Source organism: Oncorhynchus kisutch, linkage group LG11, assembly GCF_002021735.2.
Source record: "Oncorhynchus kisutch isolate 150728-3 linkage group LG11, Okis_V2, whole genome shotgun sequence".
In the NCBI taxonomy this organism is placed as follows: Eukaryota; Metazoa; Chordata; class Actinopteri; order Salmoniformes; family Salmonidae; genus Oncorhynchus; species Oncorhynchus kisutch.
The window spans coordinates 49,281,115-49,305,019 of NC_034184.2; the positions used below are offsets into that span (position 1 = coordinate 49,281,115).

At 43.1% G+C, this 23,905-nt stretch overlaps 1 protein-coding gene across 3 annotated transcripts in view; it reads left to right on the forward strand.

The window, feature by feature from the left end:
- Nucleotides 1-23,905, forward strand: part of wdfy4 (WDFY family member 4) — a 167,247-nt gene that overhangs the window by 80,960 nt on the left and 62,382 nt on the right. For all 3 annotated transcript variants that reach the window (XM_031835915.1, XM_031835916.1, XM_031835917.1), the window contains exons 37-42: nt 8,185-8,311; nt 8,479-8,630; nt 9,002-9,240; nt 17,092-17,213; nt 17,325-17,507; nt 17,785-17,894. In XM_031835915.1, coding sequence (XP_031691775.1) covers nt 8,185-8,311; nt 8,479-8,630; nt 9,002-9,240; nt 17,092-17,213; nt 17,325-17,507; nt 17,785-17,894 — 933 coding nt within the window. The remainder of the gene's footprint in view (nt 1-8,184; nt 8,312-8,478; nt 8,631-9,001; nt 9,241-17,091; nt 17,214-17,324; nt 17,508-17,784; nt 17,895-23,905) is intronic.

Genomic DNA, 23,905 nt, shown 5'->3' on the forward strand with positions numbered 1-23,905 from the left:
CGTACTTCTTCATTACACAAAGGAATAACCTCAACCAATTTCTAAAGACTGTTGACATCCAGTGGTAGCGATAGGAACTACAAGAAGGTCCCTTAGAAATCTGGATTCCCAATGAAAATCCATTGAAAGAGGGTGACACTCAATCTGAATGGTTTGTCCTCTGGGTTTCGCCTGCTAAATAAGTTCTGTTATACTCACAGACAGTTTTAGAAACTTCAGAGTGTTTTCTATCCAAATACTAATTCAAATACTAAATCCTACTAATACTATGCATATCTTATCTTCTGGGGATGAGTAGCAGGCAGTTGAATTTGGGCATGCATTTCATCCGGATGTGAAAATACTGCCCCCTGTCAGCAAGAAGTTAATACAACCGCTGTCTCAAGTTTCAAAAACACTTTACGGAAAAAGTATAATCTGAGAACGGCGCTCAGAGCCCAAAACAGTCATTTTGGAATCAACAAAGTTAGAAACAACACCATAAATATTCACTTACCTTTGATGATCTTCATCAGAAGGCACTCCCAGGAGTCCCAGTTCGACAATAAATGACTGATTTGTTCCATCATTTATTTCCAAATAGCCACTTGTTGTTAGCATGTTCAGCCCAGTAATCCATCTTCATGAGGTGCAGGCACTTCATCCAGACAAAAACTCTAAAAGTTCAATTACAGTCCTTTAGAAACATGTCAAACGATGTATGGAATCAATCGTTCGGATGTTTTTAACATAAACCATCAATAATGTTCCAACCGGAGAATTCCTTTGTCTTCAGAAAAAGCACTGGAACGCGAGGTAACGCTGTCAGGAGCACGCATCATGAGACCAAGGCTCTCTGCCAGACCACTGACTCAAAGAGGTCTCATGAGCCCCTCCTTTATAGTAGAATCCTCATTCAAGTTTCAAAAGACCATTGACATCTAGTGGAAGCCGTAGGAAGTGCAACTTTATCCATATCTCAATGTGTATTCGGTAGGACAAGCTTTGAAAAACTACAAACCTCAGATGTCCCACTTCCTGGTAGGATTTTTCTCAGGTTTTCACCTGCCATATGTGTTCTGTTCTACTCACAGACATCATTCAAACAGTTTTAGAAACTTCAGATTGTTTTCTATCCAATACTAATAATGATATGCATATATTAGCATCTGGAAAGAGTAGGAGGCAGTTCACTCTGGGCACGCTATTCATTCAAAAGTGAAAATGCTGCCCCCTATCCCAAAAAGGTTAAACAGATTATGGCAGTAGGCCGAGTATGGCAATAGTCATGTAAACACTTTGCACATACTCTGCTTATCTTAATCAGCATAAGGTCAAAATCAAAGTAAGCATACACTGATTAAAACACCTCGTTTTCTTAGCAACCTTTCTAATTATTAGCACATGTAAGCAGCTTAACTTCTTATGGGCAGGACGGTAGCGTCCCACCTGGCCAACATCCGGTGAAATGGCAGAGAGCGAAATTCAAACTACAGTATTATAAATATTTAACTTTCATAAAATCACAAGTGTAATACATCAAAATAAAGCTTCACTTCTTGTTAATCCAGCCGCTGTCAGATTTCAAAAAGGCTTTACGGCGAAAGCACACCATGCGATTATCTGAGGACAGCGCCCCGCATACAAACACATAAAAAAAATATTTTAACCAGGCAGATGCGACACGAAAGTCAGATATAGCGATATAAAAAATGCCTTACCTTTGATGCTCTTCTTCTGTTGGCACTACAAAAGGTCCCAGTTACATCACAAATGGTCCTTTTGTTCGATAATGTCCTTCTTTATATCCATAAAAACTCAGTTTACCTTGTGCTTCAGTCAATAATCCACCCAGTTTCCCTCCATCAAAATGCATACAAAATTACTAATAAACTTTTCCAAACAAGTCAAACAACATTTATAATCAAACCTTAGGTTACTAATAAACTTTTCCAAACAAGTCAAACAACATTTATAATCAAACCTTAGGTACCCTAATATGTAAATAAACGATACAATTTAAGACGGAGAATCGTTATTGTCTTTACCGGAGAAAAATACCAAAGAACGCGCTCTCTTTCACATGCTTGGAAACACTACAGCCAAAATGGGAGCCACCTAGAAAAACTAAAATTTCTGTCTCATTTTTCCAAAAACCAGCCTGAAACTCTTTCTAAAGACTGTTGACATCTAGGAACTGCAGCCCTAGGAACTGCAATCTGGAAGTACTTGGCCTTATAATAAAAGTTTTTTGGGGGGGGATGGTTTGTCCTTGGGCTTTCGCCTGCCATATCAGTTCTGTTATACTCACAGACACAATTTGAACATTTTTTGAGTGTTTTCTTTCCAAATCTACCAATTATATGAGTATCCTAGCTTCTCGGCCTGAGTAACATGCATTTTCCTTGGGCACGCTTTTCATCCGGACGTCAACATACTGCCCACTACCCAAGAGAGGTTAATCGGCATTCCAGCTGTGTGTTTGATCATGTGCCCGCGTCGGTAGCTCATGTCTCCCTCTTATGCACGAGTGAAGTCAGTTCGGAAAAAAACATCTTAGAAATATTTTTCACATACAAACTTAATATGTCCAAACTCAATCAAATGGGCTTTGCAAAATAACATGGCCGCCGTGGTAGAACATTTATTTTGATTGGTGAAATGCGTTTTCTGCTTTTATTTAACAGAAAACTGACTATCCTACCAATCCTTGACTTTGGCGATGTCATTTAAAAAATAATTAGGTAGCCTGATTTCAGATGTGTCCATGTAAACAGGATTATTAGGGAGATTGTTAAATTGTTCTTCTTGCAAAGCATGTAAATGTTTTAAACATATTATTATAACCATTTTAACTATTATAATTATTACAACTTTTGTCATGATGTGACTATAATTTATCTGATGACTCTTATTTATCGAAATAAACTAACTATGTTTAATTGGGGTGGCAAGGTAGCCTAGTAGTTAGAGCGTTGGTGCCAGTAACCGAAAGGTTGCTGGTACGAATCCCTGAGCTGACAAGGTCAAAATCTGTTGTTCTGCCCCAGACCACTTCCTGTTTAGATTTATTCTCAGGTTCTTGCCTGCCATCTGAGTTCTGTTATACTCACAGACATCATTCAAACAGTTTCAGAAACGTATGAGTGTTTTCTATCCAATAATACTAATAATATGCATATATTAGCAACTGAGACTGAGGAGCAGGCTGTTTATTCTGGGCACCTCTGGGCACCTTTCATCCAAGCTACTCAATAGTGCCCCTGCAGCCATAAGAAATTAAAACCTCTGAAGGGTCCACCCCTTTTTTTCAATTTGCACCTAAAATGATATACCCAAAGTTAACTGCCTGAAGCTTAGGACCATCAACATGGCATGAAAAGGGATGCCAGTAAGGGGAGAGGAAAAGTTCTCCATATGGTTCACCAGAGCACTCGCTCCTACCTACAGGTGGAGACAAAATGACCAGTAGTCCCGCAATAGAGGAAGCTCTTAGTGTGAAGCCTGTATAGCCGTTCAGCTGGAGACAGCCTAGCTCTGCCTCATTGCATGGGCTCGGGAAGAGGTGAATCGGTAGTCTTCGGAGGCTCTCGGGGGAACTCGGGTAGCCTAAGGTTCTCTTGGCAACGGAGCCGCCGGGGACTCCCGGGCTCCCTCGGAGGCGAGGTGGAATCGAATCTCCTCTCATTCCTTCATTTCCGTAGTCACCCATCGATCCGAATGGTCAAGGCGATGAGCGAGTCGAGATCCGTCGGTAGTTCCCGGGCTGCAAGCTCGTCCTTTATTTCCTCCGATAATCAGTGAAGGAACATGTTGAACAGCGCTTCCGGGTTCCAAGCACTTTCAGCTGACAATATGTGGAAATACACTGCATAGTCTGCCACACTACGGGAGTAATGACGTAGCTGGAGCAGCTTGCGAGCAGCCTCTCTCCTGGACAACAGGGAATCAAGCACCTTCCGAACCTCCTCCATGAACTCCTCCAGACTGAGGCAGAGGGCGGATTGTTGCTTCCACACCGCCGTGGCCCAGGCACGTGCCCTCCCGGACATTAGTGTTATGATGTACGCTATCCTCGAGCGGTCTAAGGTGAATAAAGAAGGCTGCAGCTCGAAAATGAGGGAGCACTGGGAGAGAAAAGCCTGGCAGGTTCTGGAATCCCCAGCGTAGTGATCTTGAAGAGGTAAGCGGGGCTCTCAGGACACTGGGGTAGGCTGCCTAACAGACAACCCACAGAATTGCTCCAGCAATGTGTTAAACGCTCGGTCATGGCATTCGGCCAAGGTCTGGAACCCTTCCATGAGACCACGAAGCAACTCCTTGTGCCTTCCAATGATGGCTCCTTGGGAGGAGAGGGCGTTGCGGAGCTGGTCTGAGTCTGCTGGGTCAGTAATGGCCAGTTCGTACTATCATGATTCAGGTATGACCCAGATGCAGACAATGTCGAAGAAACAACATTTACTTTCTAGTACAGGGGCAGGCAAATGACAGGTCAAAGGCAGGCAGAGGTCAGTAATCCATAAAGGGTGCAACAGGTCCAGAACAGCAGGCAGTCTCAGGGTCAGGGAAGGCAGGGGTCAATAATCCAGTGAGATGGGGCAAGGTAAGAACTGCAGGCAGGCTCAGGATCAGGGGAGGCAGGACGGTCAAAACCGGGAAGGAGTAGAAAACAGGAGCAAGAACAGACAGGAGCAGGGGAACAAACGCTGGTAGGTTTCACGAAACAAAACGAATTGGCAACAGACAAACAGAGAACAAAGGTATAAATACACAGGGGATACTTTGGAAGGTGGGCGACACCTGGAGGTAGTGAAGACATGCACAAAGACAGGTGAAACAGATCAGGATGTGATTGCGTGTCCTTACTCAACATTGACGAGAGCGCTACAAACAATAGAATGAAATAAACCAAAACTTGTTCCTCACAGTGTATCCTAGGTTGTGCAGTCCTCAGACAACGTGCCCACTTCGACAATGACAATGGTAAAATACTATAATAATAATATATTGAATGCATTAACAGAAATAACCTTAACCAAACAAACATTGTAGATTAGAAATAATGGGAATTAACAGTAAATGTACTACTGGTGATACTGGTGTGCCATCCCCGCAGCCTCCGCAATGGATTAGTCCACTGGGACAGGCGTGAATCAGACAGGTGTCTCGTCTGCCATAAGAAAATATATATACTGTACTAGTCAAAAGTTTGGACACACCTACTCATTCCAGGGTTTTTCTTTATTTGTACTATTTTTTACATTGTAGAATAATGGTGAAGACATCAAAACTATGAAATAACACATATGGAATCATATAGTAACCCAAAAAAGTATTTTAAAAATCTAAATATATTTATTCAAAGTAGCCACTCTTTGCCTTGATGACAGCTTTGCACACTCTTGGCATTTTCTCAACCAGCTTCATGAGGTAGTCACCTGGAATGCATTTCAATTAAAAGGTGTGCCTTGTTAAAAGTTATTGTGTAGTTATTTTCCTTCTTAATGCATTTGAGCCAATCAGTTGTGTTGTGACAAGGTAAGGTTGGTATATAGAAGATAGCCCTATTTGGTAAAAGAGTCCATATTATGGCAAGAGCAGCTCAAATAATCAAAGAGAAACAACAGTCCATCATTTTAGACATGAAGGTGAGTCAATACGGAAAATGTCAAGAACTTTTAATATTTCTTCAAGTGCAGTCGCAAAAACCATCAAGCGATATGATAAAACTCTCATGAGGACCGCCGCAGGAAAGGAAGACCCAGAGTTACCTCTGCTGCAGAGGATAAGTTCATTTGAGTTACCAGGCTCAGAAATAAATGCTTCACAGGGTTCAAGTAACAGACACATCTCAACATATACTGTTCAGAGGAGACGGCGTGAATCAGGTCTTCATGGTTGAATTGCTGCAAAGAAACTACGAAAGGACACCAATAAGAAGAAGAGAATTGCTTGGACCACGAAACACAAGCAAATTACATTAGAGCGGTGGAAATCTGTCCTTAGGTCTGATGAGTCCAAATTTGAGATTTTTGGTTCCAACTGCCTTTAGTTTGTGAGACGCAGAGTAGGTGAACGGATGATCTCCGCATGTGTGGTTCCCACCTTGAAGCATTGCAGAGGAGGTGTGATGGTTTGGGGGTGCTTTGCTGGTGACACTATCACTGATTTATTTAGAATTCAAGGCACACTTAACCATTATGGCTACCACAATATTCTGCAGTGATACGGCATCCCATCTGGTTTGCGCTTAGTTGGACTGTCATTTGTTTTTCAACAGGACAATGACCCAACACACCTCCAGACTATGTAAGGGCTATTTGACCAAGGAGAGTGATGAGTGCTGCATCAGATGACCTGGCCTCCACAATCACCTGACCTCAACCCAATTGAGATGGTTTGGGATGAGTTGGAAAAGCAGCTAACAAGTGCTCAGCATATGTGGAAACTCTTTCAAGATTATTAGAAAAGCATTCCAGGTGGAACTGGTTGAGAGAATACCAAGTGTGCAAAGCTGTCATTAAGGCTAAGGGTGGCTACTTTGAAGAATGTACAATATAAATGCATTTTGATATTTGTATCACTTTTTTGGTTGCTATGTGATTCCATATATGTCTTATCATAGTTTTGATGTCTGCACTATTATTCTACAATGTAGAAAATAGTCAAATAAAGAAAGATCATTGAATGAGTAGGTGTGTCCAAACTTTTGACTGGTACTGTATATTTGCGACTGCTCGACTAAAAACATATTTGTCGACCAACAGCCTATCGACCAGTCGATTAAATGGGGTCAGCCTAACCTGGATTGTACAATATTTGCACGTTATTCTTTCTTCAATTATTCAAGCTCTGTCAAGTTGGTTGTTGATCTTTGCTAGATAGACAGACATTTTCAAGTCTGCCATAGATTTTCAAGACAATTTAAGTTAAAACTATAACTAGGCCACTCAGGAACATTCAATGTCATTTTGGTAAGCAATTCCAATGTATTTTTGGCCTTGTGTTTTAGGTTATTGGCCTTCTCAAAGGTGAATTTGTCTCCCAGTGTCTGTTGGAAAGCAGACTGAATCAGGTTTTAGTCTAGGAAATTACATTTTTAAAAACTCCCTAGTTCTTGCCAATGACAAGCATACCCATAGCATGATGTAGCCACCACCATGGTTGAACATTTGAAGAGTGGTACTCAGTGATATGTTGTGTTGGATTTGCCCCAAACACAGTGCTTTGTATTTAGGACATAATGTTTCTTTCTTTGCCACATTTTTTGCAGTTTTACTTTAGTGCCTTATTGTAAACAGGATGCATATTCAGTACAGACTTCCTTCTTTTCTGATCTGTCATTTAGGTTAGTATTGTGGAGTAACTACAATGTTGTTGACCCATCCACAGTAACTGTTTTATAGTCACCGTTGGCCTCACGGTGAAATCCCTGAGCTCTCTGGCAACTGAGTTAGTAGTGACGGTGTATTGATACACCATCCAAAGTGTTATTAATAATTTCACCATGCTCAATAGGATATGTCAGCTTTTTTTTTTTACCCGTCTTCCAATAGATGCCCTTCTTTGCGGGGCATTGGAAAACCTCCCTGGTCTTTGTGGTTGAACCTGTGTTTGAAATTCACTGCTCGACTGAGGCACCTCACAGATAATTGTATGTGTGGGGTACAGAGATGAGGTAGTCATAAAAAAATGATGTTGAGTCCATACAACTTATTATATGACTTGTTAAGCTTTATTTTTACTCCTGAACTTATTTAGGCTTGCCATAAAAAAGGGGTTGAATACTTACTGAATCAAGATATTGAATCTTTTTATTTGTTATATTAATTAGTAAAAATGGACATATGGGGTATTGTGTGTAGGCCATTCGAAATCTAAATCTAATCCATTTTAAATTGAGGCTGTAACACAATTTTTTTATTTTATTCCAGCAGTGTGAATACTTTCTGAAGGCAATGTATTTGCCTCAACTCAAAAACAGAATAATATTGGGATATTGGTATGCATCTAAACGTGGTCCCTTTAGCTAAACACCAGGGGAGATGGAGAGAAGACAGGGATGGCTACTATCTTAGGAGCACATGTTCAACCCTGTGTGTGTGTGTGTGTGTGTGTGTGTGTGTGTGTGTGTGTGTGTGCGTGTGTGTGTGTGCGTGTGTGTGCGTGCATGTGTGCGTGCATGTGTGCGTGTGTGCGTTGCAGTATTCCCCAGAAGGAGCATCGTTGGAGCGGAGACAGGTCTTCCAAACTGAATTGCTTGAGTTCTTCATGGAAATCATCCACATGACCAGCCAGGAGAATGGACATAACACACACCTCACCACACAGGGTAGAGCATGCACTCACACATGTCCACAAAGCATACACAGACACACCTCACACATGCGCACACACATGCGCATGTACACAGACACACACAAATAATTACCCATGCAAATGGACAATAAAATATTGTATCATGTCACTCAACAGATCTTTCTCCCTCTCTGTCACCAGAGTCAAACGCCCAGAGTCCTGAGGGGCAGATGGCCACACTGATGGAGAACATGGTGCTTTTCAGTCAGAAGTTTCTGGAGAAACTCTACAGCGGCATGTTTCTGGTTGAGCCAGAGAACCTGCTCACCTTCCTAGCAGACCAGATCGTGGTGGTGAGAAACTCTGAAGGCTATGTGCTGCCATGGGTGAAAGTAATGTTAAAGAATGTTCAGATAAAATGTAATGTGAAACACAAACATGATTGTTCTTCATTTACAGAGTAAGTCATGATTTGTCAGCTCTATTCAGCTATATTCATAACATTTTTGGTAGCGTTCCAGGCTGACTACGTTGTTGTCGCCTGCCCAATCTTACAACGCCTGGATAAGTGTTAAACAGATTAGCAGTCTGATGTCCGACTTCGAAGTCGGTGACATGGCATGCAACTGCAACCACAATTCCACACAGCGCGACTACAATGTAACACAGGCTTTCTGTTTATCTGCAACCGTCTGAATGTTTTCACCTGCCGTTTCCTTATCAGGTGATGGAGAAGGGCCTATCACAGAAAGAGAACACAGTTTCCTCCCTCTACACCAGCACCAACCGAGCTCTGCTCTACTTCCTTTCCCGCCCACAACACACACAGGCCGAACAGGATGCTGTCATCAGGACGCTGCAGGTGGTCATGGCGCGCTGGGACGTAGTCATGGCAACCTACAATGCCAACGTGAACTTTATTACCTGCCTGCTGCACTGTCTACTGTTGATACGATCTGGCAGGTAGGTTACACACACACGTGTGCACGCGCACTCATACACACACAAACGTACACAGGGTGTTAAAAAGTCAGACCTATGATTGGCTTTATGATCATGGATTCTTTGTACAGTGGCGATTTTAGCATGTAAATCTCGGTGGGGCAAACTCCCACCCAATTGTTTTTAGATGCATGCCAGCAACACAACACAACTCTAAACAATACATTAACTTCCTGATGCACCCATCCTGTTAGCGGGATCATTTTCATCAACATCCGCTGAATTTCAGAGCGCCAAATTCTAATTAAACTTCAGAGTGTTTTCTATCCAATACTAATAATAATATGCATATATTAGCATCTGGGACAGAGTAGGATGCAGTTCCCTCTGGGCACGCTATTCATCCAAAAGTGAAAATACTGCCTATATATATATATATATATACATCTTTTAAATCCCAACCCCTGTCTCCGCAGGTACCAAATTATTAAGGTTGAGGCACAAATTTTGTCATCACAGTTTGGCATTCTCTGGATTTATGGTGCTTTCAAGACAACAAAAACAAGACCGAATCATGACATCAGTGATCTTCAGGTCGGACCTTTAGAAAGAGGCCTGAGTTCCCGACATGGAATTCCGAGTTGGAATACCATTCTAAACATATCTTCCCCGTCGGAGCAAATCTTTTTCAGATTGACCAGTCGTCTTGAACTCACTGAATTCTGAAATTTCCCAGTTCCCGAATTTACAGTTGTTTTGAATGCGGCAGAAGTCATGTTGGATTGACAGCATGGCCAATGTATTCAACCTTTTCTGGTGTTGCATAAGAAAATGTATTCTTTTGAGCTTGGAAAAGAGACCCTTAAACCCAGACTTGGACCACAATCTCCACTGAATAGCAGGCTAGTGATTGCTTTGCAAAGCTTGCAGTTAGCCCCTGATTCCTTCCAAACCACTCATTGTTGAATTTGAATTCCTACTTGTTGTGTAATGTTTATGTCCAATGGCTGATGAGCACCGATACGTTTTATCTATATTTTATTTGATCTATAATGGATTTGCCAGTAGATTGTCAACTTGTTTGTCAACTTGATTCATGACGATGACTACTTGTCTAGCTTGCTAGCTAAGATTTTGAAAGTATGATGTTGACATGATCTTTCCATTCAAAGCTACGGTAAAGCCACGTGATTTGACATATTTTTTTCTGTGGCCATTGACCTTCAGCCTTCTTGGATGGGCATTTCTAATGTAAATCTATGGCAGCACTCAAGGGCTTGAATGTTCAAACTCTTCCTGTAGATTTAGCTGCGTGACGAAGTGTCCCCATGAGTGACAGAACACTGAGCCAATCACAGAGCAACTAGGAAAAATTACCAACCACTATTTTCTTTTGGCTTCCCCACCACCACAGAAACCACTGAGCTAGGCTGAAACACCTGTAACGTTTTTTGCAAACTAATTTGTGACACGTATTCATGTCAAAATATTATTATAATTATTTATTTTTATTTCACCTTTATTTAACCAGGTAGGCTAGTTGAGAACAAGTTCTCATTTACAACTGCGACCTGGCCAAGATAAAGCATAGCAGTGTGAACAGACAACAACACAGAGTTACACATGGAGTAAACAATAAACAAGTCAATAACACAGTAGAAAACAATAAAAAACGAGTCTGTATACATTGTGTGCAAAAGGCATGAGGAGGTAGGCGAATAATTACAATTTTGCAGATTAACACTGGAGTGATAAATGATCAGATGGTCATGTGCAGGTAGAGATAGTGGTGTGTAAAAGAGCAGAAAAGTAAATAAATAAAAACAGTATGGGGATGAGGTAGGTAAATTGGGTGGGCTATTTACCGATAGACTATGTACAGCTGCAGCGATCGGTTAGCTGCTCAGAGGGCAGATGTTTAAAGTTGGTGAGGGAGATAAAAGTCTCCAACTTCAGCGATTTTTGCAATTCGTTCCAGTCACAGGCAGCAGAGAACTGGAAGGAAAGGCAGCCAAATGAGGTGTTGGCTTTAGGGATGATCAGTCAGATACACCTGCTGGAGCGCGTGCTACGGGTGGGTGTTGCCATCATGACCAGTGAACTGAGATAAGGCGGAGCTTTACCTAGCATGGATTTGTAGATGACCTGGAGCCAGTGGGTCTGGTGACGAATATGTAGCAAGGGCCAGCCGACTAGAGCATACAGGTCGCAGTGGTGGGTGGTATAAGGTGCTTTAGTAACAAAACAGATGGCACTGTGATAAACTGCATCCAGTGTGCTGAGTAGAGTAATGGAAGCTATTTTGTAGATGACATCGCCGAAGTCGAGGATCGGTAGGATAGTCAGTTTTACGAGGGTAAGTTTGGCGGCGTGAGTGAAGGAGGCTTTGTTGCGGAATAGAAAGCCGAATCTAGATTTGATTTTAGATTGGAGATGTTTGATATGAGTCTGGAAGGAGAGTTTACAGTCTAGCCAGACACCTAGGTACTTATGGATGTCCACATATTCTAGGTCGGAACATCCAGGGTGGGGATGCTAGTTGGGCGTGCGGGTGCAGGCAGCGAACGGTTGAAAAGCATGAATTTGGTTTTACTAGCGTTTTAAGAGCAGTTGGAGGCCACGGAAGGAGTGTTGTATGGCATTGAAGCTCGTTTGGAGGTTAGATAGCACAGTGTCCAAGGAAGGGCCAGAAGTATACAGAATGGTGTCGTCTGCGTAGAGGTGGATCAGGGAATCGCCCGCAGCAAGAGCAACATCATTGATATAAACAGAGAATAGAGTCGGCCCGAGAATTGAACCCTGTGGCACCCCCGTAGAGACTGCCAGAGGACCGGACAACATGCCCTCCGATTTGACACACTGAACTCTGTCAGAGAAGTAGTTGGTGAACCAGGCAGGGCAGTCATTAGAAAAACCGAGGCTACTGAGTAGGCCAATAAGAATATGGTGATTGACAGAGTCGAAAGCCTTGGCCAGGTCGATGGCGGTTATGATATCGTTTAGTACCTTGAGCGTGGCTGAGGTGCACCCGTGACCGGCTCGGAAACCAGATTGCACAGCGGAGAAGGTACGGTGGGATTCGAGATGATCAGTGATCTGTTTGTTGACTTGGCTTTTGAAGACCTTAGATAGTCAGGGCAGGATGGATATAGGTCTGTAACAGTTTGGGTCCAGGGTATCTCCCCCTTTGAAGAGGGGGATGACTGCGTCAGCTTTCCAATCCTTGGGGATCTCAGACGATATGAAAGAGAGGTTGAACAGGCTGGTAATAGGGGTTGCGACAATGGCGGCGGATAGTTTCAGAAATAGAGGGTCCAGATTGTCAAGCCCAGCTGATTTGTATTGGTCCAGGTTTTGCAGCTCTTTCAGAACAGCTGCTATCTGGATTTGGGTAAAGGAGAAGCTGGGGAGGCTTGGGCGAGTAGCTGCGGGGGGGCGGAGCTGTTGGCCGAGTTTGGAGTAGCCAGGAGGAAGGCATGGCCAGCCATTGAGAAATGCTTGTTGAAGTTTTCGATTATCATGGATTTATCGGTGGTGACCGTGTTACCTAGCCACAGTGCAGTGGGCAGCTGGGAGGGGGTGCTCTTGTTCTCCATGGACTTTACAGTGTCCCAGAACTTTTTGGAGTTAAAGCTACAGGATGCTTGAATTTCTGCTTGAAAAAGCTGGCCTTTGCTTTCCTGACTGACTACGTGTATTGGTTCCTGACTTTCCTGAACAGTTGCATATCGCGGGGACTATTCGATGCTATTTCAGTCCGCCACAGGATGTTTTGTGCTGGTCGAGGGCAGTCAGGTCTGGAGTGAACCAAGGGCTATATCTGTTCTTAGTTCTGCATTTTTTTAACGGATCATGCTTATCTAAGATGGTGAGGAAGTTACTTTTAAAGAATGACCAGGCATCCTCAACAGATGGGATGACGTCAATATCCTTCCAGGATATCCGGGCCAGGTCGATTAGAAAGGCCGGCTCGCAGAAGTGTTTTAGGGAGCGTTTGACAGTGATGAGGGGTGGTCGTTTGATTGCGGACCCGTAGCGGATACAGGCAATGAGGCAGTGATCGCTGAGATCCTGGTTGAAGATAGCAGAGGTGTATTTGGAGGGCCAGTTGGTCAGGATAACGTCTATGAGGGTGTCCTTGTTTACATATTTAGGGTTGTACCTGGTGGGTTCATTGATGATTTGTGTGAGATTGAGGGCATCTAGCTTAGATTGTAGGATTGCCGGGGTGTTAAGCATATCCCAGTTTAGGTCACCTAACAGAACAAACTCTGAAGCTAGATGGGGGCGATCAATTCACAAATGGTGTCCAGGGCACAGCTGGGAGCTGAGGGGGGTCGGTAGCAGGTGGCAACAGTGAGAGACTTATTTCTGGAGAGAGTAATTTTTAAAATTAGTAGTTCGAACTGTTTGGGTATGGACCTGGAAAGTATGACATTACTGGCATGCAGGCTATCTCTGGAGTAGACTGCAACTCCTCCCCCTTTGGCAGTTCTATCTTGACGGAAAATGTTATAGTTGAGTATGGAAATCTCAGAATTTTTGGTGGCCTTCCGAAGCCAGGATTCAGACACAGCAAGGGCATCAGGGTTGGCAGAGTGTGCTAAAGCAGTGAGTAAAACAAACTTAGGGAGGAGGCTTCTGATGTTGACATGCATGAAACCAAGGCTTTTTCGATCACAGAAGTAAACAAATGAGGGTGCCTGGGGACATGCAGGGCCTGGGTTTACCTCCACATCACCCGTGGAACAGAGGAGGAGTAGTATGAGGGTGCGGCTAAAGGCTATCAAAACTGTTCACCTAGAGCGTTGGGGACAAAGAATAAAAGGAGCAGATTTCTTGGCATGGTAGAATATATTCAGGGCATAATGCGCAGACAGGGGTATGATGGGGTGCGGGTACAGCGGAGGTAAGCCCAGGCACTGGGTGATGATAAGAGAGGTTGTATCTCTGGACATGCTGGTTGTAATGGGTGAGGTCACCGCATGTGTGGTAGGTGGGACAAAGGAGGTATTAGAGGTATGAAGATTGGAACTAGGGTCTCCATTTTAAACTAAAACAATGATAACTAACCTGAACAACAGTATACAAGGCATATTGACATTTGAGAGAGACATACAGCGAGGCATAAAGTAATCGCAGGTGTTGATTGGGAGAGCTAGCTAAAACAAAAGGTGAGACAACAACAGCTAATCAGCTAACACAACAACAGCAGGAAAAATGCCGATGACTAGGCAGAGAGGGTCGGATTAACTACACACAGAGCCTGAGTTCGCGGCTGGGGCCGACAGATAAAAAATATATAAACAAAATGGAGTACCGTGATTAATGGACAGTCCAGCAGGCATCAGCTATGTAGCCAAGTGATCATAGTGTCCAGGGGGCAGCAGTAGATGGAACAGGGAACCCGCCACTACGTTAGCAGGCGACAAGGCATTTAAAGTTAGTAGCCCTCCGACGGAGGCCGGTTGAAGGCACAGCGATGGAGTATTTGTTGGCAGACCAGTCGTGGTGGTGCAGCGGGGCGCAGTGTCGACAGAGAATCCAAGCCAGATGGCGAAAGAGGTATTGTAGAATTTAGTTTGCTGGCCGGGAGATGCGCCTGGCTCATGGCTAACTGGTGCTAGCTTCGTGGCAGTGGCGGTAGCAGCGGTGATCCGGTGCCAAGGTCCAGAGTTTACAGCAAGGATCCGGTGGAGTATCGGGCTCTAGCCGTGTATTAGTGGGGTTCGGGTGATCAGCTGAGTAGGCCGTGAGTAGGGGCTCAGGGATAGCTTCGGTACTAGGTGCCACTGTGAGCTAGCTAGCTGCAAGCTGTGAGCTAGCTAGCTGCAAGCTAGCTGTGAAGATCAGAAGTAGTGGTCCAGGGATTACGGCAGGAATCCGGCGTTGTTGTGGAGAGACAGTCCGATACTAGTAGACTGGCGAGTATTATCCAGGCTAAGAACAGGGCTGGTATCTGTGCAGAAGGTAAAAGCCGCTAGCAGTGTCTAACAATGACTGAATAGCTAATTAGCTGGTTAGCTTCTGGAGGTTCTTGAATGTGTTCTAAAATTGAAAATAATAGTTGGGTGAGACAGGTTACCAGAAGGTATAATCGAATTAAAAATCGAAAAGAGATTGAAAATAAAATTGAAATATACATACAAAAAAATACGAAAAATACACGAGACATGAACAAAACACGTCTTCACTGCTACGCCATCTTGGTAAAAACAGACAACTAAAATTATGTGTATGTGTGTACATATATACAGTGGGGCAAAAAAGTATTTAGTCAGCCTCCAATTGTGCAAGTTCTCCCACTTCAAAAGATGAGAGAGGCCTGTAATTTTCATCATAGGTACACTTCAACTATGACAGACAAAATGAGAAAACAAAATCCAGAAAATCACATTGTAGGATTTTTTATGAATTTATTTGCAAATGATGGTGGAAAATAAGTATTTGGTCAATAACAAAAGTTTATCTCAATACTTTGTTATATACCCTTTGTTGGCAATGACAGAGGTCAAACGTTTTCTGTAAGTCTTTACAAGGTTTTCACACACTGTTGCTGGTATTTTGGCCCATTCCTCCATGCAGATCTCCTCTAGAGCAGTGATGTTTTGGGGCTGTTGCTGAGCAACACGGACTTTCAACTCCCTCCAAAGATTTTCTATGGGGTTGAGATCTAGAGACTGGCTAGGCCACTCCAGGACCTTGAAATGCTTCTTACGAAGCCACTCCTACGTTGCCCGGGCGGTGTGTTTGGGATCATTGTCATGCTGAAAGACCCAGCCACGTTTCATCTTCAATGCTCTTGCTGATGGAAGGAGATTTTCACTCAAAATCTCACGAAACATGGCCCCATTCATTCTTTCCTTTACACGGATCAGTCGTCCTGGTCCCTTTGCAGAAAAACAGCCCCAAAGCATGATGTTTCCAAATGCTCTCTAGCAAACTTCAGACGGGCCTGGACATGTACTGGCTTAAGCAGGGGGACACGTCTGGCACTGCAGGATTTGAGTCCCTGCCGGCGTAGTGTGTTACTGATGGTAGGCTTTGTTACTTTGGTCCCAGCTCTCTGCAGGTCATTCACTAGGTCCCCCCGTGTGGTTCTGGGATTTTTGCTCACCGTTCTTGTGATCATTTTGACCCCACGGGGAGATATCTTGCGTGGAACCCCAGATCGAGGGAGATTATCAGTGGTCTTGTATGTCTTCCATTTCCTAATAATTGCTCCCACAGTTGATTTCTTCAAACCAAGCTGCTTACCTATTGCAGATTCAGTCTTCCCAGTCTGGTGCAGGTCTACAATTTTGTTTCTGGTGTCCTTTGACAGCTCTTTGGTCTTGGCCATAGTGGAGATTGGAGTGTGACTGTTTGAGGTTGGGGACAGGTGTCTTTTATACTGATAACAAGTTCAAACAGGTGTCATTAATACAGGTAACGAGTGGAGGACAGAGGAGCCTCTTAAAGAAGAAGTTACAGTTCTGTGAGAGCCAGAAATCTTGCTTGTTTGTAGGTGACCAAATACTTATTTTCCACCATAATTTGCAAATAAATTCATAAAAAATCCTACAATGTGATTTTCTGGATTTTTTTTCTCATTTTGTCTGTCATAGTTGAAGTGTACCTATGATAAAAATTACAGGCCTCTCTCATCTTTTTAAGTGGTAGAACTTGCACAATTGGTGGCTGACTAAATACTTTTTTGCCCCACTGTATATATATTTATAGATATATATTTATTATTATTATTATTATTTTAGCTAAACAGGTGGGTCTCAACAGGTGGGCTCAGCCCCACCTGCCCTTAATGATGCGTCGCCACTGGCTTTGTATTAATTGTAGGTCTATGCTATGGGGTATTGTTTGTGTGCCCTACAGCTACCCAATAGGCTTTGGGTTTGAAAGTCACAAGAAACACCAGCGGAGAATCCTGTCTCATCTGTTCCCTCTTAAGACCAGCCACACTACCACACTCAGCCAAGTACCTGATTCAGACACAGGTAGGACTGTGTGTTTCTTGTGTGACAGTAGTGACAGCTGAGCTGTTGTCCCTAGTCAAGGCCTGCATCCATAACCCATGAGAGTGAGCTGAATGTGTGTGTGTGTTACAGAGCTGATGTCCCAAGTAGAGTCTGTGTGGTCTAAGATCCTTACTGAGAGACGCACCATTCTAGAAGACACCTATAAGATTGAGCTCTCAGCTAATCAGACGCAGAGGATGGGACCTGTCAGCATGAGTGACATCAGCCCTTTGTGGGAAGAGATAGCACTCAAGGTGTGGCAGTTATACACAGGTGAGACCACACACAGGCATGGACGTAGACAGACATCACTCGGGTATACACACAGGTGAAACCACACACATTAATTGACGTACATACACATCACTCAGGTATACACACAGGTGAGACGCAGGCCTGCACAGAATATCAGATCTTTATACCTGAAAAAGTCAACCGCATCAGTATGATCTACCGATCTTGTAATATACTCAGGCCTGCACACTTGTATTTATACTTGTATTTGCACTTGAATGCCTGACTGAAGGATTGATGGTTTTTGTCCCGTCAGGAAATGTGAAGAGGAAGCTGACTAGCACCACCCAGAGGAAAGATAGTGTAATCAGCTCTGCTATTCGCTCTGTACACAAACGACTGGGGAGAGAAACTGGCACTGTGGAGGTAACGCACGTACACACACACACACGCACACACACACACGCACACACACACACACACACACACATGCGAAGGGAGAGACATGCACAGACACACACACACACAAACAAACAGTTTGTGGGGCAAGACTGAAAGACAGAGAGAGACGCTGTATTTCATGCCTGTGTGCATGAGTAATACGTCTCCACGTCCTGATCCAGATGGTGCGACGTCCTCATCTGCAGGAAGAAATAATGATGTGGGCAGCGTGTTTCGGGAGGAAAACAACAAAAAGCGCGTCTTTAACCTTCAACAGCAGCCTGAGCGTGTGTGTGTGTGTCTGTGTATTACTACAGATAAAACTAACAGATATCAATTACTGGGCCAACTGAGGGGTGGTCAGATGGGACAATCCAGATCCATTTACAGACATAATCAAAACACACCCACAGGGCTGGATGGACCAACGCACACAGCACAGTGACATTGGTGTGTGTGTGGTGCTTTAGGTGCATGTGGACGTGTTTGACTATACTTGTGGGGACTAGACGTCCCCAGAAGAATAGTAAACAAACAGTTGACCAACTGAGGATGTTTTGTTTGTCCCCACAAGGTCAAATACTATTTCTAGTGGATTAAGGTTAAAATTAGCATTAGAATTAGGTTTAGCGTTAGGAGCCAGGGTTAGTTTTAGGGTTAGGAGATAGGGTTAGTGTTAAGGTTAGGTTTTGGGGATAAGGTAAAAAAAAAAATGTTGATTGGGACTGAATTCCGTGTCCCCACAAGGCGCGCGCGTGTGTGTGTCGAGCCACCTAAGCAGGCGTGTTTTTGTGTTCTTCTTTATCATATCATCTGCTGACAGACCATCGACTGCTTGATGAATGGTCTCTACCTTCTGAAAGGCAGAGCAGTCAGGAAATAGGATTTAACAGAATATATTTTTCATCACATTGGCCCCGCAACAAGCGGTGTTCGTCAGACCATGAGACATCCAGAAAATCGGTCTTCTCATGTAATAGTCTGTAGCGCCGGAACGGTTTAACCTACAACACTATTATGACCACTTTATGGAACGGGGAGACTCTCACAAACACTATGTGTCAGGAGACTCGACTGAAGTGCACCTGCTCTAGAGCGCTCAGGATCTCAGACTGGGGGTGAAGGTTCACCTTCACTGACCCTAAACACACACAGCCAAGACAACGCAGGAGTGGCTTTCGGACAAGTCTCTGAATGTTCCCAAGAACACTAAGGTAACACTAAGGTAACCTGCCTAAATGACTACCAACCCGTAGCACTCTGTAGCTATGAAGTACTTTGAAAGGCTGGTCATGGCTCACGTCAACACCATTATACCAGATACACTAACTCCAATTTGCATACCGCCCCAACAGATCCACAGATGATGTAATGTCTATTGCACCCCAGGTGGTAAGGGTAGGTAACAACACATCCGCCACGCTGATCCTCAACAGGGTGGCCCCTCAGGGGTGCGTGCTCAGTCCCCTCCTATACTCCCTGTTCACTCATGACTGCAAGGCCAGGCACAACTCCAGTGGTAGGCCTGATCACAGACAACAATGAGACAGCCTATAGGAAGGAGGTCAGAGACCCTGCCATGTGATGCCAGGACAACTGTAGTGGAGCAGGTTAAGAACTTCAAGTTCCTTGGTGTCCACATCACCAACAAACTGTCATGGTCCAAACACACCAATACAGTCGTGAAGAGGTCACGACAAAGCCTATTCCCCCTCGGGAAACTGAAAAAATGTGGTTGTACAGCTGCACCATCACTGCCTGGTATGATAACTGCTCAGCCTCTGACCGCAAGGTGCTACAGAGGGTAGTGTGTACAGCCCAGTACATCACTGGGGCCAAGCTTCCTGCCATCCAGGACCTCTATACCAGGCGGTGTCAGAGGAAGGCCCTAAAAATGGTAAAAGACTCCAGCTACCCAAGTCACAGACTGTTCTGTCTGCTACCGCATGGGAAGTGGTACCAGAGCACCAAGTCTAGGACCAAAAGGCTTCTTAACAGCTTCTACCCCAAAGCCATAAGTTGTCTACCTGGACTATTTGCATTGCCCCCCCCCCCCCTCTTTTACTCTGCTGGTATTCTCTGTTAATTATCTATGCATAGCCACTTTAACTCTCCCTGCATGTACATATTACCTCAATTACCTCGACTAAACAGTGGCCCTGCACATTGACTCTGTACCGGTACCCCCTGTAAATAGTCTCGCTATTGTTATCTTATTGCTGCTCTTTAATTATTTGTTTAATTTTCCATTTTTTACTTAACTCTTGATTTTCTTAAAACTGCATTGTTGGTTAAGGGCTTGTATGTAAGCATTTCACTGTGAGGTCTACACCTGTTGTATTCAACGAATGTGACAAATCAAATTTGATTTGATGTCCTTGAGTGGCCCAGCCAGAGCCCGGACTTGAACCCAATCAAACATCTCCGAAGAGACCTGAACATAGCTGTGCAGCAACACTCCCCATATAAGCTGACAGAGCTTGAGGGCATCTGCAGAGAAGAATGGGAGAAACTCCCCAAATACAGGTGTGCCAATCTTGTAGTGTCATATCCAAGAAGACTGTTTTTGCTTTGTCATTATGGGGTATTGTGTGGAGATTGATGAAGAAAACTTAGCAAAATGTGGAAACATTTGCAAAAAGTCAAGGGGTCTGAATACTTTCTGAAGGCACTGTATATATTTCCTGAGTTTTTAAAAATATCTCTTAGATTTAGGACAGACATTTCAAAACCTTGTTTCTTATGATTTATTTGAGCCTATTATGAATATGTAATTTAATGCGTTTCTATGGGCTTTAGTAGTAAAGGACAACATCTATATGTTATCCAATTTTTTATATACTGTATATATTTTTATATCCTAAAGGTCCTGAAATTCAAAATCAAATACAGTTGAAGTCAGGTTGGAGACATTAAAACTCATTTTTCAACCACTCCACAAACTTCTTGTTAACAAACTATAGTTTTGGCAAGTCGGATAGGACATCTACTTTGTGCATGACACAATTTTTCCAACAATTGTTTACAGACAGATTATTTCACTTATAATTCACTGTATCACAAATCCAGTGAGTCAGACGTTTACATACACTAAGTTGAATGTGCCTTTAAATGGCTTGGAAAATTCCAGAAAAGTATGTAATCTCTTTAGAAGTGTCACACCCTGACCATAGTTTGCTTTGTATGTTTCTATGTTTTGGTTGGTCAGGGTGTGATCCGAGTGGGCATTCTATGTTGGATGTCTTGTTTGTCTATTTCTATGTCTGGCCTGATATGGTTCTCAATCAGAGGCAGGTGTTAGTCATTGTCTCTGATTGGGAACCATATTTAGGTAGCCTGGGTTTCACTGTGTGTTTGTAGGTGATTGTTCCTGTCTTTGTGTTTTGCTCCAGATAGGACTGTTTTAGGTTTTCGCACGTTTGTTGTTTTGTTAGTTTATTCGTGTACAGTTTCTTTATTAAAAGTACAATGAATAACAACCACGCTGCATTTTGGTCCGCCTCTACTTCACCTAAAGAAAACCGTTACAAGAAGCTTCTGATATGCTAATGGACATCATTTGAGTCAATTGGAGGTGTACCGTGGATGTATTTCAAGGCCTTCCTTCAAACTCAGTGCCTCTTTGCTTGACATCATAGGGAAATCAAAAGAAATCAGCCAAGACCTCAGAAGAAAAATGTGTAGACCTCCACAAGTCTGGTTCATCCTTGGGAGCAATTTCCAAATGCCTGAAGGTACCACGTTCATCTGTACAAACAATCTGTGCAAATCAATCCCAGAACAACAGCAAAGGACCTTGTGAAGATGCTGGAGGAAACAGGTACAAAAGTATCTATATCCACAGTAAAATTAGTCCTATATCGACGTAGCCTGAAAGGCCGCTCAGCAAGGAAGAAGCCACTGCTCCAAAACCACCAAAAAGAAGCCAGACTACAGTTTGCAACTGCACATGTGGACAAAGATCATACTTTTTGGAGAAATGTCCTCTGGTCTGATGAAACAGAAATAGAACTGTTTGGCCATAATGACCATCATTATGTTTGGAGGAAAAAGGGGGAGGCTTGCAAGCTGAAGAACACCATCCCAACCGTGGAGCACAGTGGTGGCAGCATCATGTTGTGGGGGTGCTTTGATGCAGGAGGGACTGGTGCAATTCACACACATTACACCCCCCCCCCCACACACACAAATGTGTGTGTGATGTTAATTGCATAGGGGAAGAGATGAGTTGTGTTTTTTTAATGCAGTGTTTAAAGAGCCAATGAGGTTGCTATCTGCTAATTAGGGTAATTAATGCTATATATTACTTATGTTTGTCCAAATGAAGGAATTAAATTATAGATGGTGGTGATGGCAGCGACGGTGTGTTTATCTTTTAAAATGTGGCTTCATTTGATCAAGTTCATTAGGCCCATTTTCTTCTCTCTCTTTAATATTTCTTCAATTTCGCTTCCAATTCTTCCTTCATTTGTTTCTGTCTTCTATACTGTATTGTCACATTTTTGCCTGCTTTTGGAATGCCATATACAGTCACTAGGGTTTCAATCTGTATCTGGGATTAGAGTTCAAGCTCTTGGGGGGTGGGGGTGTACTAAGTTAACATATGGAATTGTTTTAATATGGTCATAGCATGGATCATTCAGCGCATTGATTTTGAATTTTAGTACCCCTTTAGGTATAAAAATGATGTATAAAAAAATATATTTGATAAAATATTGAATTCGGCCTTTACTACTGTAGCCCATAGAAACGCATTGAATAACACATTCATAAATGGCAAAAAAGATAGTAAAAAAATAAATAATAAGGAATAAGATTTTGAAGTGTCTGTCCTATGTCTGTCCTATATCTAGAAAGCTCAGGTAATTTTTTTTTTTTTCTGGACACATAGTTATCCTCTTATTTTTGTTGGCACAAAACTACCTCCATACTTCCACTCGTTTGTATGGGTTTCTTTCAGACAAGTCCCGTGACAGTTGTGGGGGTTGTAGAGGTTGTAGAGCAAACCGGAGAAATAGTTTGTAGGCCAACCCGTTGGAACTCTATAGACGTTTTCGTGAGATGACCGATTTTCAGAATGTCTCATGGTCAGTCAAACACTGTTTGCTGTAGCTCGGCCATCTTTCACCCCAGATGCGGAAAGCCAACATAGAGATAGTATATGTAAAAACTCGTATCTTAAACTGACAGATTTTGATGGGGATTTTGTGATTATGTTACTTAGATTGACGCACAAGGATTTTATATTCTGTTTCTTTTTTTTCTTCTTTTTTTTTAAAGTATTTAATAAAACATTGCATTTATTTCCCCAGGTGTAGGCAGTAGAGCAGAGAAATATGATTACCAATACCACAAAGAAATCGAGTTAGCCATCCACGACCATGACTGAAGCTCAAGTCTGCAGCATGTTCATTTAGTCTGTAATGTTCTGTCTGTAACTGACTGAAATGTGCATTCTCGGTCACACGTTATGGCAGGAGATATGTTGTTTCACCCTCTCAGTGAGGCCTATGTTGTGATGATTGTCTTAATGATTCTGTGAGCCGTGCCAATGTGAGTCCTAAGTGTCACTAGCTAGTGCTAATGTAGTAGAAGGACATGCACACACACAGACACACACAAGGACTCACAGACACACCACTGCACCCTGCCCACTGCCGCAGCGTACCACTGAGATATTAATGTTTAAGCTAATTAGATCACAGACACCAAAGGTTTAGATCCATAGACAGTATTATTGGAAAGCTGTGTAGCCACTAGCTTATTTCACCCACTGAATGCAATTTATATGAGCTGTAATTATATGAGTGTATGGTAATTTCATGATGAAACAAACCATACTAATATAAATACGCAGTATGGGAAGTGGCTGTTTTCGCTACAGAAAGGTCATAAGGAAATGATGGGACATTGTTTTTCATACAGAATTATTGAGGTGTGTTGTTTTTACACACACAGTACTGTAGAACTGGTCTAAATGATCACTGAACATTGAT